This window comes from Xiphophorus couchianus, chromosome 22 (assembly GCF_001444195.1).
Source record: "Xiphophorus couchianus chromosome 22, X_couchianus-1.0, whole genome shotgun sequence".
Classification (NCBI taxonomy): domain Eukaryota; kingdom Metazoa; phylum Chordata; class Actinopteri; order Cyprinodontiformes; family Poeciliidae; genus Xiphophorus; species Xiphophorus couchianus.
This window is the reverse complement of record NC_040249.1, coordinates 26,795,371-26,813,035: the sequence shown is the minus strand read 5'-3', so window position 1 is coordinate 26,813,035 and position 17,665 is coordinate 26,795,371. Positions and strand designations below refer to the sequence as shown.

Genomic DNA, 17,665 nt, shown 5'->3' with positions numbered 1-17,665 from the left:
CGGCTGAGCATGAAGACCTCTACGTTTCAGTAGAGCTTGCTCTTTCTGGATTACTGTCAGACGCATTACTGGATGCAACCTGCATCCATGCAGGCTGGCTGCTCCGTTGCTGCCCATTGATTTGACTGGCAGGAAGGAAACAACAGGATTACATAATTCATGCGACTACTCCATTTGTACTCTCGCTCAACTGGGAGAGGGTCATAACAACTGTTGATCTGCAGCGCCTGCATGCCCTGACGTGAACACCTGAGAGGTGTGGACTCCACCTTTCAGTTGTTCAACCGCAGACAAAATAGTGCTCACGTTAGAAGATAACTAAGCGTTATCTTCTAACGTGTCCTCATTACTGTTACAGTAAACATGCCCTTATATTTTTTTTAAAAAGCACCATATTCAATTGCAAAAAATAAATACAACAAGAATATGGAACTGGATTGTTTAACATTCATGATGCATTCAGTCACTGTGGCAGACAGAGAAACTGTTCTCTAGGTTCTTTGATGGAATGTGAGTTACTAAAACAAACTGTTATAGTCTAACAAATTGATACGATCTGATTGTACCTTTCTGAGCAGCTTTCTTCTTGCACTCTTTCACAAACTGCATGTTTAGACACGAGTTTAAAATCTAACAGAACAAACATTCATTTTAGCATTTTGATAAATAGTATTTTATTTTGTGTGCATCAAAGTTCATGCGCTTGGTCGATACATAAATAGACCAAAAACAGGCTTTAGCTGTATTTATTTAACAGAAGAAATCACAACCAGATTTTTCAGGATGTGAATTTTGGCCGACCACGGAAAAATTGGCCGCTTCCGATCCCGTCCTGATTGATTGGTGCATCCACAGCTTCCTCTCTAATCTACGGTTTTGTTTTTGTTTGCTGGTTTATTTTCACCGCCGCTACAAATTCGTAACACTCTGTTCAAAACAACTGGGCTGACACGGTTTAATGAGTCAGAGCGCGTGTTTTCACTCCCTCGCTTGAGTGCAACTTTATCCACGAGTGGCTGTTTCTGCTGAATTCGAAACCAGCCGAGTGATATAGTTTACATGTTTTCACATCGGTTGGGTCTACGGAGGAGACGGAGGCGGTAAAAGGCGGCGCAGGATAAAGACAAACTTACATATCGGCTGATGAGAGTCCGGAGAGTACTGAAATCCATCCCCATCCTGCTCGTCTTCCCTCTGCCAACACTTCTCCCTTCTTCTGTTTCTGTGTTTCTATTTCCCCACCACCGCTGGCTTCCTCTTTATTTTTCTTCTTTTGTCCATGACTTTTTTTTTTTCTCAGGCGAGTCTTCTTCCTAAAGTGGAAAGGGTTTGGTCCCAAGAATGCAGCTCCCGACACGGGAGACCGGTTCTCACCTTCCGAGCCCGCAAGAAGGAAGCGCACAGCGGGGCGTCTTCTACGGCACTTTCAGCGCACTTCATCCAGAAAAAGTGAGCTGACCTCCCCGTCAGGTTTTCTCTTGCGCTCCCCTCCACCTGAGCGCGAGTACTGATAATCTTCTTGTCTCGCGCAGTGGCCAAAGCAGATTTGCTTTTATGTACGTCACGAGAGGCCAGGTGGTGCCTCTAGTCGGAGGCGGGACGCATGCGCGCTCTAGTGATTTCGCTGTGTAATTGATTAGTTGTTTTAGTTATTTATTGGTTATCGATTAGTTGGGGCCGGCCGGACTGTCCACCTACAGGTGCATCGCAATCAATCTGTATATCATTAAATATTAATATGCAGCCATGGCAATTCTTTTTACGCAAGCTTTTAAGAATATGAAAAGTAAATGTGCAGACAGCAAGTTTGACTGGAAAATCAAATCAGCACTGATAGGTGACTCCTAAAACACTTTTGAGCTCCAATCCCCACATTACTGAATGTTATTCTAACTTTAGGACGGGATTTGCATTATAATTTTCTCGAAACCGCAGTTATTCCTGTTTGACACTTTTTCCTTCCACTTTGCTTCCCAGTAATATGCAGACTTCCCAATAAACATTGGTGGCTTTCTATACAATTTTATGACAAACAAAATGTCGACGTTTTTAAATTAAAAGAAACAAATGCTTTAACTATATCACCCCATTTGTTGATCTGTATAATTACAAACAAGTTTAATTTAAATTGGAATAATAGAAATAAGCCAACTTTCCAATGAAAAGTTGGAAAGTTGGATGGGTAAATTCAGGATGATGAGCACTGTTCAGCTTTATTGGTCTTCTTTCAACACTAGATTTCTACTACAGTTTCTAATGGTGTGATATACTATGTACAATTAATTTGCAAAAAGTGAAAGGATAAAATTATTTGATCAAAACATTCAGTTAGCAAATATAGTCCTACTTATATCACTAAAATGTTGCCTCTGGTACATGGATCTGTGACTGTTCTTTATTTTACTTTAATTATTTACGAAATCAGTTATTTAAATATCCTTAGTTGGAATATGCCAAACAAATTGCAAATAATGTATTTTGTAAAATAAATGCTTGAGGTCAAATCGGAACCACACCCTACTACAACCACGCTACTTTGTTTCAAGGGGGAAATGTTTTCATTAAAATGTCCGTTATCCGTTTCCTGGAGACGCTTTCGGCGGGTTAATGTAGAATCATTAGTGTAAAGTTAGATAAGATAACAGTAACTACTTCTTGTTTTTGTCCTTCGAAATAAATTCTGTCAAGATATTTGATTAAAAAAAATATTAAACAAAACATGCCATTATTTGGGGACGTTTATGCTGTTTTGTTTTCAAATGTTTCAGTCATGTTCTAAATTAAAATATATCAGAAATTCTATATATTTTTAAATGATATAACTACTTTTAAAATGATTGCTGGTATTGTTTTAATTTAGCATTTTATTTATTAGCTTCTATTTTATTTTTCGGTGTCTGTTGCTTTTGTTGACTTGATTAAACACCTGGTAATTTTTGATTTATTCTTTTATATATATATATATATATATATATATATATATATATATATATATATATATATATATATATATATATATATATGCAATTTTGAGAAGTTTTTATGTTTTCACTTTTTGTGTTTCTTTGTTTTATGTAAGTTAGAGTTTCACTTTTTGGTTCTGCACATATAGCAAGTTTGCAACTCTGAAAAGTAACTTAATATATAATAATGTTATACATTCAATATTTAAGTTATTTTTAATATTTTATATTTATATTTCATTTAATCTAATTTATTATTAATTGGTTACATTTTACTCAGTATTTATTTAGTATTGAAATTATTCTGCTTTTTATTTTTTATAGTTTTTATTATGTTTTTGGAACTGCAATTATAAATGACTCATGTTAGTCTTATTTTTTTATTAATCGTTGTTGAGCGTCAGTGCTGTTATTTTGAAAGGAACTCGGTCACGTACTTCCTGCGCCTTGCTAGCTTGACCCGCTTTGTCAAGATGGCGTTGCTAAAACAGGGAGGCTGCAGTTATTTGACATCCATCTAACGTATTTATTATTTAGGGAAACGCCAGATACAATATCCACGGACGGGATGGCAAATCTGGACCAGAAATCACCCAATGTTCTGCTGCAGAGCCTGTGTTGCAGGATCACCGGGAAAAGCGAAGGTACGTCAGTTAACGTTAGGTTGGCCGCCTTATTACCACACTGGATCTTTCAAGGAACCTCCGAGCCAAAGTTCCATTCAAAAACTTGCCATTTTGTTTCAATTACATGTATTGCGTTTCAGCTGTACTCCATACATACAACGAATATATCGAGAGATTCGACGGGGAAGGCTCGGGATTTCGGCGTAAACATTTTACGTCAGACCTCTCGCTATTTATGAATAATTAAAGGGTTTCCACGTCGGTTTCTTGAGTTTTAACGACGTAAAACGGTTGAAGTGGCCGAGGATTGGTACTGGACTGGAAATCAACCAAGATGGTTGTCTATGTGTAGATATTTTTACAAAATCAAAAACGTACCAACATGTTAAAATGAATGCTCATGATTTGGAGACATTATCTGGTAGCTGTGACTGGACAGGCGGCACGTAGCGGGCTCCCTCATGATGCTGCACATCCTGCTCCTCGGATTTACTGCCCTGATCGCTTTGATTGACTGTTTTCTAGTTTATCATAGCTCTCTGTTACTGTGTTAACATTTTAGCCATCATGCCGAGCAACTGGAAGTGTTCGCGGCTTCTGGATGCACTTGCACTCTGCTAGCTGCAGGCCCCTGCAGGACAGCCACGCCAAAGACTGTCATCGTGGACGGTGGCTTTTAAATAATTCACAGTCCTCTGACTTTTTACATTTTATCACGCAGAAATCACAAACTAAACTCTTTGATTTAGGCAGCACATAATTGTGAGGGCATTAAAGTAAACACTGCTTAGCACAAATGCAAAAGGCTGAGGATAAAATGTGAATAAGTGGATAAATTGAAGGAAGAGCCTGTTTACTAATTAATGGGCATGAAGCTGTTTTCTCTTGCCTTTGACCTTATCCTCTTTATCACTTTCAGCAAATGAATTAAACCTTTCCAATTTAGCAGAGTTGATGTTTAAACAAATCTTGGATTTGGACTGAAACCAAATCCAATTTGAAGTAAGACTAACCCATACCATAAAAAAATCATTTTGCCCTCACAGATTTCTTCTGCTCTTGCTTTTTTTGTTAAGTCATGAATCTACTTGCATCGACCAAATTTATTTTGAGGCTACAGTCCTCAGTGCAGCTGTCCTGGTCCATTTGCTGCCCGTCTTCCCCTTCTCTCTCTGCCCTACTTCTTGTCCAGCTACTAATGAATAAAAAGGCCTCTAGTGCAAACAAACCTTAAAAAAAAAGAAGCAGCTAAATGAGGGTTTGGAGTGTACAAGTGTGGAGAAATAAATAAAAACACCAAAATATAAGGTAAAACCTTTTTGCATGACGTGCTGCCCTTTTGTTTTCTGATCATGTGTTTCTGAAGCCGAAGTCGCCCACCAGTTCCAGTATGCCGTGCGAGTCATTGGCAGCAACTACGCCCCCACCATTGAACGAGATGAGTTCCTGGTGTCGGAGAAGATCAAGAAGGAATGTAAGTGCAGCTCGGACTATTCATGATGGCAGCTTCAAATCATTCCGCATTGCTATTCTTTGGCATTATCTGGAAGCAGAGCGGATAATAAATCCACATTTTGTGGGCGTTCTCATTTTTACGCTGGAAAACATTTATTGCACCACAGCCGCTAATCCCAGTGGACTTGAATAGTAGTTGATGAAGCACAGTTGGCGGGAACACATTGATCTGCTCTGACGATAAAACGGAAATAGCTCAATACTTCAGAGACTGAGATGACGAGACGTCACCGGTTTCTGATTTATTTTAAATTGGATGTTTAAATAAAGTGCAAGAACTCAAACAAAGCAGCAGCAGAAACTTGTTTTAGCAGTGACGGGAGGTTTTCGTTGCCTTTGCAGTGCTGCGCCAGAGGAGAGAAGCAGACGCTGCTCTGTTCTCAGAGCTGCACAGGAAGCTTCAGACGCAGGTTTGTGTTTCCGATTAGCTTTAGCTAACCTCTGTAAACATTTCTATTAATCTATGTTTTGCTGCTCGTCAGGGTGTTCTGAAGCATCGCTGGTCGGTTCTCTACCTGCTGCTCAGCCTCTCTGAAGACCCCCGCAAGCCTTCCAGCAGGGTAGGAGAAACAGCCACACAGCTTTACGATCCAACGTTTTCATCAGCTGAAATTGAATTTAAAGATGCCTGAAACTGACTTCTCTCAGGTTGGAAACTACGGGGCGCTTTTTGCCCAAGCCCTCCCCAGGGACGCGCACTCCACCCCGTTCTACTGCACCCGACCCCAGAGCTTAGCCCTGAGCTACGGCGACAAGGGCGCCGGCCTGTCTGGAAGCGTTGGGACCAGTGGGATTTCAAGTCTAGGGGTCTACACGCTGAATGGACCCACACCGACGCCGCCGCAACTGCTGGCTGGGTGAGGTTTGATGTTCACGCTTCACCTGTTATCTTTACACCTCACCTAAGAGGCTTCCAGTAGAAAGTTGTTAATCTGATGTTTCTGTAAAAGACGAGATACAAGAAGAACCAATTAGCTCTCACCTCTTAGCCGGAGATGTTATAACAAGTTTATGAGGCACCTGAAGGCCATTTCATCCCATTTGCTCTCATTAATGATGCAGGAGACCTTCAGTCAAAAAGTGACCAGTAAACACTCTGAGCTCACTTTTTAATTGGGAAGGAGCGACATCAAGGTTTTCTAGTCTGAAATGTATGGCTACACCTTAATGCTGCAAATGGAAGGAGATTATTTAATGTTTCTCCAGAAATTAGATACGAGAACTCTGTTAGATTTATGTCAGGGTTCCTTTATAATAATAAATTCAAAATTGAATTTAAAAAAACAAACATTTTTCAACCAAAAAACCCGTGGCTACTTTGCCGCATTTGAGTATTTTTCCATTTTCTTCTGACAACCAACTCAATAAGTAATCCAACAAAGTTTCAGATTATTTCCAGTACAAACCAGAACCTTTTTGTGTGTTCCAGTCAACCCTCCCAGTCTGCAGCTGCAGTTACTCAGTCTCTAGGCTCACGGTTAGCCTGGGCGCTCCCTATAAGCTCCTCCCCCTCTGCCGTCTTGGCTCCGCCCATAACCCGGCCACCCCTCGGGCCACAAGTGCCAACCATCAGACCGGTCCGACCTCGCAGGGGTGGTGATGCGACCGGTGAGTAATGTGAACTAAGACACAAAACTAATAAAGATCAAGATTTTTTTTTTGAAATAAACAATTTATTAAAGCATTAGGTATTGTTTTGAAGTAGTTATTGATGTCACTTTAGTAGTAATTTAACTCACAGAGGCAGACTAAAGAAAAACAGAAATAACCATCGGTATCACTAATCCCAAAGGAATATAATCCCAAAATGTCTCTGCAACATGAAGTAGAGGGCTGCACGTGCTGGGGAGGTCTCTGCTTGGCCCACTTCTGTTGCAACACCAGAAATGTAACTTTCCAACTATTTTCTGCTGAGTTTTGAGAACTTTTAGTTTCTAAACATAATTTTGCCAATCTAAAGTTAGAAAATAGATTAGGAAGAGCGTTTTCTGCATTAGTTATGTCGCCTCATCACCCTTAAGTTGCTGTGGCAATAAACATTTAAAATATTGTTCTCAAGCAGACGTGTCTTAAGCTGTTTAGACCAATTTCTTTCTTTTTTATTTATTTTTTTTGGCATTACGTCTCAACGTTTTTGGTTTAAATCGCATCTCCAGCTTTGACCAATCGTGGTTTTCTTCTGCCGCTGCAGGTGAGGTTAACGAGGCAGCGTTGGTGCGGGACATCCTCTACGTCTTCCAGGGAATAGATGGCAAGTTCATCAAGATGAACGCCCAGGACAACGGCTACAAAATGGACAGCAAGGTAGGCCAACGTTTGAAAGTCCCGAAGCTGAAATCCCTCAATTGGTCAGGAGATCTGGACGCGAGAGTGGACGACGGGATTAGATGATTGTTGACGGCGCTTCAGCAGGTCGATCATCGGCGTCTCTTGTTTTGTTTTCTCTTCTGTCGATTTATTTTGTCCGTCCCCCCAGGTGGGACTGGTTCCGTTTTCTCTCAGTGAGACTAAACATAGACCTCTGGTCGATGTGCTCCATCAGGACCCACTCCCACAGGAGACATAAATAAATTAGCCAAGGATGGAGGTATTTTGGACAGGGGTTTTTCCTCCTACTTAACTTCTCTGCAAAGCTTCCCAGATAAAAGGATTTGTTAAGCAGATGAAAATTTAATGCGTCATTAAATGTGAACTATGCCCCTGCTGGGAAACCAGTCTGTTGATGCTTAGTGGGCATTCTAAGGTATACTGGCTGCTTGATAGAAGCTGCAGTAATTTTAGTTCTCCATTAATGCCAGCTGCCCAAGGTAAATGTGTGACAAAAGACTCATCGACTGCAAAGGCAACACAAACCTACTTACTTAAATGATATAATAAATAATAAGTAATATATTAATATTCTACAGATTTTTCACTTAACCACCTAAGCCTTTATACACATTAGATATACATTAAACAATGCAAAAATAGAAAAACAAAATTTTTAAAGTAGAAAATAAAAATGTTTGTGCTTAAAATGCAAAACCATAAGATTACTGTAGTGAAATTGAACCAGGTGAAGCTAAATCTGTGCCACTGAGGAGTTTTGTGTTGAACATATTTCCAGACAAAGGTGTTTTCATCATAATGTATATCACTTTTTGTATCGTTTTAGCTTAATTACTGCTCTGAGTCTGTTGTTCTTTCAGCAAATGGTCTTCTTTGAGTCTATACTTCAGTTAATCGATTGCTAAATTTGATGAAATTATTTCAATCATCAGTGCATCACGATTAATCCGCTTAATCGTTTCAGCCCTACAAAAACACAGCCTCTATTTCCTTCTACTTGCAGAAGGAAATAACATTTACATCAACTTTATGCGCTCTTGCCTCTCAAGGTGGTGCTATGCAAGTCTCTGAGGGACACCAGCAGCAGACTGTCTGAACTTGGCTGGCTCCACAACAAAGTCAGGAAGTACACTGACGCCAGAACCCTAGACCGGGCCTTCGGATTGGTGGGCCAGGTGTGTTTGGGTTTCTCATGCGTTCATTTTGTCCTTCCTGCGTTTCTTCTTCTTTATTAATCCTCTATTAATGTATTAACGCCGAACCGTGCAGAGCTTCTGTGCGTCGCTTCATCAGGAGCTGAAGGAATACTACAGGCTTCTCTCCGTCCTCCACTCACAGGTAAACACGCGGACAGACTGCTTGTGGAGTGTCTCTGAAATCGCTGCATCGTTGATGTTTGTGCGGTTCTAGTTGCAGGTAGAGGATGAGCAGGGAGTGAGCATGTGCACAGAGAGCAGTTTAACTCTGAGGAGGCTTCTGGTCTGGATGTACGACCCCAAAGTGCGACTCAAAACGCTGGCGGCCCTCGTCGACTACTGCCAAGGTGGGTTAGGTTCCTCCTCCGGCTTTATGCGGTGCGTTCATCTTTACGTGACCAGATCCGTGTGTGTCTGCAGGTCGTAAGGGAGGAGAGCTGGCCTCTGCGGTTCACGCCTACGGGAAGACGGGAGACCCGCAGATGAGAGCACTGGTCCAGCACATCCTCAGCCTGGTGTCCCACCCTATTCTCAATTTCCTCTACCGGTGGATATATGACGGAGAGCTGGAGGACACGTACCACGAGGTGCGGTCGTTTCCTGTTTGGGCCACGTCTGATCGGTGTACTGAAACGCTCCTGAACGCCGCGCTTAACGAGGTCGTTTTGAAGAAAAAAACTCGTTAAGAGTTTATGGCTTGTTTTGGGAACATTGTTCCCTTCAAATGCTCCGATGTTTGACCCCGACGAATGGCAGCATTAGGTGGAGCTGGAGAGGGGAGAACGACCGCCTCTTAAACAAAAACTGATGAGAGCGGCGTAATGGAGACCGCCATGATGGATGCGTCTCCTTTTCACCCCCCTCAGTCTCTCTCGCATGTTATTTATGGATTCGCAGTTATCTGCTGCGCTGGAATGGATTTAAGTGCTGTGTTTAAGACGATCCAAATTAAATTATTAAACCTTTCAGAGTAAAAATCACCCAGGAGGCCTCGCACAGTCGCTACAGTAACGGTTGATAAGACATGAAAAATGTAACGCGTGACTTTTAGAAAAATATTTAGGTTATTTTTTTTAGATCAGAACTGGTGAGTGAGTGGAGCTGAATCGAATCCTAATAAAAATGTAAGCTGAAAAATCTAATATGAATACATATTAAGAAAATAAGAAAATTGACTAAAAGTTTCCAGAGTTTTAGTGTAACACTGAAAAAAAACAGCATTTCTGTCCAGTTTGTAGTGCAAATATCAGTACACTTGAAATAGGACTAAATTCAGCAAAGAAATAGGCAGATTACTTTCGTTGGCCGAATTTTTCCACTTACATCAAAACATTTTTAGGATTTTATAACTGAAATGATTTGCCAGGTGAACTAGTACTTTTTCATTAATATCAAGGAATTGTTGATTTAAAACAAGCTTCTATATCTTGCTGAAAAGTTACTTGTAAGCTCATTTTGTCTAATTTCAAGTGTTTTAAGATATTTGCTATAGATACTAGATAAATAAAAAAAACTTGGTAAGATTTTGAGTTTTTGCGGAGTAAATTGTGTCATAAATGACATATTTTTCAACCAAGTATTTACTAATCAGTTGACTTCCCAAGGCATGTGGCTGCACTGAATTTTATTGAAGCGGTTAACACAAATGCAAGCCACACCTTTCGGATGTTAGTTAGTAAAAAATAAAAGTTAATGTCATTTTGCTTTCTTTTCACTCCACAATTATGCACCATTTTGCTTTGGTTATCACAGAAATACCATAAAACATATTAGTATTTTTGCAAAATACTCTTTAAAAACAGGCTTTCTGGAGGGAAGGTGATGTTTTCTAAATCACACTGCAGTTAATGTTTGTTGCATAATGGTTTCAAAAGAATCTCTCCTCTCTTAATCTTGTTTGCTTGTAGTTCTTTGTAGCGTCAGACCCAAACGTGAAGACAGATCGTCTGTGGCACGACAAATATTCCCTCCGGAAGTCGATGATCCCCTCGTTCATCACCATGAACCAGGCTCGCAAGGTAAAACGCTCACAGGCCTCCGTGACAAAAGACACGACGCCATGGAAACGGCAGAGAATCTCCACAAGAACCAATTATCTTCTTTTTTTTTTGTATTTTTAGGTCCTGCTGATTGGCAAATCCATCAACTTCCTGCATCAAGTTTGTCATGACAGAACACCGCCGGGCAAAATCACCGCAGCGTCCAAACCTGCCGACACTCCGAAAGATGGTGAGACTCTCGCTTTGTTTAGATTTCTTCTTCTGTTTTTGCTCTTTTTTTCCCCCTCTCGCACTTAAATATTTCGGATCAAATATCTAAAATAGTACTTTTCCTTAGATTTGTTTTTGAAATGTGTGACCAAAAAAACCCTGAAAAAATGCGTTATAAAGTAAGGGACTAAATACTTTTTCACAGCACTGTACATATTGAGCTCTCCAGTGTTGTTGTGGAGTCAGGCGTGCTAATGACATCACTGTCCACTCTGTATTGATGGTCATATTGACCAATGTTAGTGGACTGGCAGGGATCGATGCTTTTACCGCTCACCGGCTTCGTCCTTCTGCCCTTCTGACTGCGGAGGCCAGACCGGTTCTACTTAGCCAGAATTCATTGATCCAGACTCGGTTTGATCTGCAGCTTCTCCTGCAGGTGTATCGCAGAAAATATTGATATGCTGGACTGGAAATCCAGTCAAGGTTACTACCTTCTGTTTTGTTTATCAGACGCATGATCATGCTCGGTTCGTGCATCATCTGACAAGTCCACATTTTTTCTTCCATAAACTATCTTCTCATTGTCTCCTTATTTTTTTTATCTTAAATGTTAAAATGTATGCTTTTTTTGTACAGATTTGACTTAATTACTGCTCTATTCTTAAGAAAATAGCCTGATTTCGAGTTTGTATACACCAGCTAACATTCAATTAACTATTAAATTAGCTGACATTTATTTCAATAACTGATTAATCATGATTAATTGTGTCATCCCAAGTCAAAAGAGATTAATTCTAGTCTGGATTACTGCTTTTTGATACTTGTCTTTGTAATTTAACGTTTTTTTTGTTTCTTTGCATTTTTTTATCATGTAAATTGCTTAAATATGTTTCACAACTAAACCTGACTGTAAAGTTCTTTTATAAATACATATTGTTATTAATAAGACTTCGGTGTGGAGCCTCGTCAATGCCTGGATCTGACTCTCGTCTCCGCTCTCCTGCAGCCGCGGAGCTGCTGTCTGACCTGGAAGGAGCCTTCCAGGAGAAAATCGACTCGGCGTACTTCGACACCAGCAAATACCTGCTGGACGTTCTGAACCGTAACTACCTGCTGCTGGAGCACCTGCAGGCCATGAGGAGATACCTGCTGCTGGGCCAGGGAGACTTCATCAGGCACCTCATGGACCTGCTAAAGTCTGACCTTCCCCGCCTTCTGTACTGATCAAACTGTCCCGGCGTCCAGCCGGAATGTGGGGTGTAACTGTGTCGTTTCTTGGCAGACCTGAGCTCGCCCGACCTGCCACCACGTTGTACCAACACAACCTGACAGGCATCTTGGAGACGGCAGTCAGGGCCACCAACGCGCAGTTTGACAACGCAGAGATCCTAAAGAGGCTGGACGTTCGCCTGCTGGAGGTGCTGCTGCGTTTTCGTGGTGAGAAATCCAAAGATTTCTTTTATATTTTTGCTGACAGGTGGCGCTGTGTCTACGTTTTGGCTTCAGGTGTCTCCCGGTGATACGGGCTGGGACGTTTTCAGTCTGGATTATCACGTTGATGGACCCATTGCAACAGTAACACCCATCTCTGAAAATCATTTATTGATCAAACGTTAACCTGCTTCTAAGATATATTTCTTTATGGTCATCAGGTGTTCACCAGAGAGTGTATGGGCCACTACCTCAGAGTGTTTAACTTCCTGTGGAGAGCCAAGCGAATGGAGTACACACTGACGGACATCTGGAAGGGACAGATGTGCAACGCCAAGCTGCTCAAAACCATGCCTGGTATGTTACACACACACACACCCCATCCTGCTCAAATACTCTACACTTTGTTTTGAAGGCTAATGCTTATTAAGAATTCAATCAGCACTTCATATGCACATAAAACATGTTAAACTACCTGAGGCATTAATACGTTTTATTCTTTACTCATGCCCTCATATATTAATTATTGATTTAAGAAACATAAAAAACAAAACTAGTTTTTAAAACAACCTTTTAAAAAGTTCGAAGCAGATTCTTTAACAAGGAGCAGGTCTGTCACCATAACAACATTTGGCGGAATGATAAATTGTCTCCCAAATTATTGAACGATAATATTGGGGTTTTTTGTGCATGTTTGCTCACTCAAAGACCAATAAACTTTGATTTCATGAAGAACACTCAACACTGGAACTGAAGGCATTTTAAATAACCAAAAATGTAAACGAAATGACCAAAAACGATTAATAAAACGTAAGTAAAAGAAAAACCCACATGCAGCCGAAAACATAATTGAACAGATTATGAAGTCTGTGTGAAGAAAATTGCTCTTCAGAAAATATTAGAATGGAAATTGTCACACTCATTCGATTTTATTTTTTTTTTATGTAATTGATTAATTTAACCTTGTTTTGTTTTGTTAACCTTGTTTAGACTTCATGGGTAATTAGTCTGTACCTGTCCTCCCTCGCCCTCCAGAGCTCTCTGGTGTGCTGCACCAGTGTCACATCCTGGCCTCTGAAATGGTTCACTTCATCCACCAGATGCAGTACTACATCACCTTCGAGGTCAGACCATTAGCTCTGCTGCCACCGCAATGCTCTGCAAGACAGAAAACCAGCAGCTGCAGACCGACATGTTAATTCAAAATAATCACATTGTTCATTAAATGGATTTTAAATATTAAAAGAAGTTATGGAAGCATGAGTTGTGCATCGTTGTTGTCTTACAAGTGTCCAACTTGACTCCTATAAACTGTGTGTGTGTGTGTGTAGGTGCTGGAGTGCTCATGGGATGAGCTGTGGAACAAAGTGCAGCAGGCCCAGGACCTCGACCACATCATCGCTGCCCACGACGTCTTCCTGGACACCATCATCTCCAGATGTCTGCTGGACAACAGCAGCAGGGTGGCGCAGCGCTTTCTACTCCGTTTCATCCCGCCTCCCCCCCGTTTGACTCACTGGACTCATTCCTGCTTTTATCTCTCCCTCTAGTCCCTTTTGAACCAGCTGAGGGCCATATTTGACCAAATTATCGAGTTTCAAAATGCGCAGGACTCCCTGTACCGCTCGGCGCTGGAGGAGCTCACCCTGCGGCTGCAGTTTGAGGAGAAGAAGCGGCAGAGGGAAGAGGAGGTGAGATGTGGAGATGAGCTGAAACGCACACAGATCTGCCTTTCTTTGGGAAGATATTCCCTGTTTTTTTAAAAAAAGGCATGGGTAAATGCACCTCAGTGCTCTAAATGTGCAAGAATGATAACCTCATAAGCGCCACAAGGTTCCTGGAGCGTGTTTGATATTGCTGAGAAAAACTAAATTGGATTTATTTGAAGATAAAGGTAGAACTAACGTTTGGGAGACTCGATCAGAAGTAAGTGTCACTGCAACTGCTGTAGTTTCAGAGAAAATGATGGAATATAAAATTATTTTAAATATTACAGAAGTTTTAGTGAATGTGGTTTTTAGGGTTTTTTGCTCTTGGTAAAGCTTGGCACCATCTACAAAAATGAGGATTTCTGTATCTTAACTTTAACTTATTTTTATTATCTAAAATTGCTTGTTTTTGATTTGTTTTTAAATACAGACGATTTTTTAAAATCCGTTTATAATAGAGCAATACAAATTGCAATATTTGAGTCCAATTCAAGAGTATTTTTTTTAAGTCAGTGTAAAATGTAGGCATATTTTACTGAAAAAAAAATCAAAACTATCAAAATATATGCGCTTTTTTTTCTTTTTTTGTCACTACCAGACTTCCATACATCTGATGGTGGTTCTTGGTCACTGATATCAGTGGTCATAAACTCTAAAGCTCAAAAGCTTCTTTTGGGATGCCAATGTTCTCCAAAAAACAAAATCTCTTACGTAAAGTAAATAACATGTTAAAAGTTAAAATCTGCAGAGCTGAAGAGGTTTTTAAGAAGTTGTCCACTGAATTGCCCATGCACAGTGAAGTATCCCAGCAGGACTGATGTCTGTCTGCTGGTTCAGGGCGAATGGGGCGTGACGGCAGAACAGGAAGCGGAAGAGAAGAGGCGGATTCAGGAGTTTCAGGACACCATACCGAAGATGCGATCCCAGCTTCGAATCCTCACCCACTTCTACCAGGTTCTGTCCGATTTTCCCCGTCGTAGATCCGACTCCATGTTTGGGTAATCCAGCAGCTAATGACTTCCTGCTTCCATCTGTTCAGAGCATCGTCCAGCAGTTCCTTGTGCTGCTGATGACCAGTTCAGACGAGAGTCTGCGCTTCCTCAGTTTCAGGCTGGACTTCAACGAGCACTACAGGTCAGACTGCTGAAACTCAAACTAATCTACGTTTACAGTTGATTGATTTTGAAATCGGTTCTATCTCCTAATTGAAACAAGGTCACACACAACACCTTAGGGATCAGGGAGTGTGGGGAAGTTTCTGTTTTACACCTAGCTTTTTTTTTTTTAATTTCACTTGTGTTTCCTTTTTTCAACTGACCGACAGAGGAGCGAGGAGTCAGGTGAGGCTGAAGGGCTCTTAGAGCAACAGCAGGACACTTTAGGTAGATTTATTTTCTCCCCTAATGGGGAAATATAAAGCACCCAATAGTCGATTAGTTGAGAAGAAATGTGCGTTTTCACCTCCACATTTTCTGCAGCGAAACTGCTTTTCTGAATTTTCTGATTGAATTTCTATCAGGGCCAGAGAACCGAGGCTGCGGGCGTCGCTGGGCGCCACCAGAGGGCGACGTCTGTCAAACATCTGACGTGAGGACCGCAGCTCGGAACGGCCGACGCTTCCCATCGCAGCACGGGGCGTGACCTCACGCACACAAGCCACCTCCGCCCACCGCTCTGGAGACGCCATGGAAGGGAAAAGCATTTGGAGCAGACCAACCGTTGACAGGATCTGGGCTCCAAATGAGAATTCTGAAAAGAAAAAACATAATCGATTTTAGTTGGAACGAGGAGATGAAAGACGCAGCCGTCGGACTGAGCTGTCCAGGTCACCTCACATGGCATGCCTTACTAAAGGAGGGAAAACTATTTCTCAGCCTGGTTGCCAAGTCCAGTCCCAACACACACGTTTGTACATAGTGTAAGACAAAAGTGTATGCAAGTGTTGAAGCTTCTCTATACATCCACATGTGGCTTTCTGTCTTCCCACCAGAGGGCGACCAATTTGAATCCGAGGTGCATTTCTTTTCCATTTTGTTTTTATAGAGGTTATTAAAATAATACAGTCTATTAACTGTTAGTGCTATTCTTCAGTAAATCTGTCGGGAGTCGTTTGTTTGGTTTTGTTTTTTAAAAACAAAGTTTTAGTAGTTTGGAGAAAACCAAACAACAAAGCTGAAGCGGAAGCTGAAGGAACAAACTGGATGTTTTATTTACAATCAAGACCTGATTGTAATATGTTTCGCTTTCTCTCAAAAGGGCGTATATCATATTTACAGAGTTAACGCAAATAAGATATTTAAAGTGTGAAACATCAATTACAATCAGCTCTTCTAATGTTTGTTTTTTTCCTTTTTCAAGACAGATTGGTCCTTTACGAATGTTTTTCTCAAGTTAACAGTCTTTTGAATAATTCGTTCAAAATAGGAACCGATTGTCTATGTGGATGATAACATAGTGTCTGTACTGACGGAAGAATTTGATCTGTGCACAAAACATGGAAGTAAACAGCCGAACAATGAAATTCTTCTCAATTAAAAAAAAAAAAGTGACGTATGCCCTTTTAAAAGCTGATTACTCTGTCAGTTTAGCTTGTTCACAATCATATGAGATTTAAGACACACAAGTGATGCACCCTCGGATTTACAGAGAACCTAAGCGCAGAATTAATCCATTGAATAGTCTTCATAACTTATTTATTTATAGTTTTCAAAAAAAATGGACTCTGAAATGACTTAATTACTATTTTAAATGTGTTGCTTTCCTTTTCATTTTAAACTGTAAATGTTCCTTCCTTCTTAGAAACTTAAGTACAATCGTCAAAACAAAAACAACCTCGCATCTCGTCACCACAGGGACTATTTCCTATTTCTAAATTGTACATATTTCTACATTTAAAAAAAAAAAATCAATGTCTAAATAAGTATTTGTCAGAAGATGTTTACTTTTACAGCTTATTTTTCAGAAGCACATCTGCTCCAGGTGTGATAATCGAGCATTTAAGTCGGGTCCGCTACATTTACTCAAGATAAGTCTCGAATGTAGATCACGAAGTGAGGGAGCCGTGATCCAACATCAGGGATGATTTAAAAACCTGCTTCAACGACTCATGTTTCTCTTCAATATTTCAAAAGTAACAGTTCATTTGGTGCCGTTCGGTATGTGTTCGACAGCACTGCCGTTCGGTGACAAATCTTTTACTTCTGCAGGTGGAGGACATATTTCAGGTTTTTGGTAATAGTCACATTTTCCCCCTCCCCCTCATCAGAGCAGGTAAACTTTGGTAAGGTGCAGACATTTCTCTGATGAGTGTAACCTGACTGAATTGGGGTCAGGACTTGTACGCTGGCTGCTTCTGTAAATTTATTGGGTAGCTCATAAAGTAATGTAAATGTTGGGAATAATCCACCCTACTTCTTTAATAAAATGTATTTTTTTCAACAAAAAAACAAGTGTCATTGCTTATCATTTTCTGCACATTTCTTGAAGTGATTCTTTGGGATTTGATTTTTGACTGATAATGCCACCTGCTGGTCACAGGGATTGAAGTAACAACTACAATAAAAGGTTTCCCATCCTTATTCGTCTTTTAATTTTCGACATTTCTGTATTAAAGATACTTTTTATTGGAAGTTCCAATGAAAATTAAAGTCTTATGCAAATAAAAATACTTTAATGCCATTTCAT

At 40.6% G+C, this 17,665-nt stretch overlaps 2 protein-coding genes across 10 annotated transcripts in view; one reads left to right on the top strand and one right to left on the bottom strand.

The window, feature by feature from the left end:
• Window positions 1-1,256, bottom strand: part of atp11a (ATPase phospholipid transporting 11A) — a 41,174-nt gene extending 39,918 nt beyond the window's left edge. For all 8 annotated transcript variants that reach the window (XM_028007702.1, XM_028007704.1, XM_028007709.1 and 5 more), the window contains exon 1: window positions 1,134-1,256. In XM_028007702.1, the coding sequence (XP_027863503.1) occupies window positions 1,134-1,178 (45 nt within the window). In that variant the 5' untranslated portion in view covers window positions 1,179-1,256. The remainder of the gene's footprint in view (window positions 1-1,133) is intronic.
• Window positions 1,243-16,901, top strand: tubgcp3 (tubulin gamma complex component 3). 2 transcript variants are annotated; one of them, XM_028007711.1, is made up of 25 exons: window positions 1,243-1,449; window positions 3,501-3,607; window positions 4,956-5,063; window positions 5,447-5,514; window positions 5,587-5,664; window positions 5,753-5,961; window positions 6,534-6,712; window positions 7,296-7,408; window positions 8,482-8,607; window positions 8,702-8,770; window positions 8,843-8,975; window positions 9,049-9,215; window positions 10,536-10,646; window positions 10,749-10,857; window positions 11,848-12,037; window positions 12,124-12,259; window positions 12,348-12,416; window positions 12,494-12,629; window positions 13,308-13,396; window positions 13,604-13,735; window positions 13,823-13,963; window positions 14,819-14,935; window positions 15,021-15,115; window positions 15,306-15,321; window positions 15,501-16,901. In XM_028007711.1, exons 1-25 carry the CDS (start codon window positions 1,280-1,282, stop codon window positions 15,570-15,572), a joined length of 2,940 nt encoding a protein of 979 aa, XP_027863512.1. In that variant the 5' UTR covers window positions 1,243-1,279; the 3' UTR covers window positions 15,573-16,901. The 2 variants fall into 2 exon arrangements, with proteins under 2 accessions (XP_027863512.1, XP_027863513.1); XM_028007712.1 differs by lacking the exon at window positions 15,306-15,321.
• The last annotated feature ends 764 nt before the right edge of the window (window positions 16,902-17,665 follow it).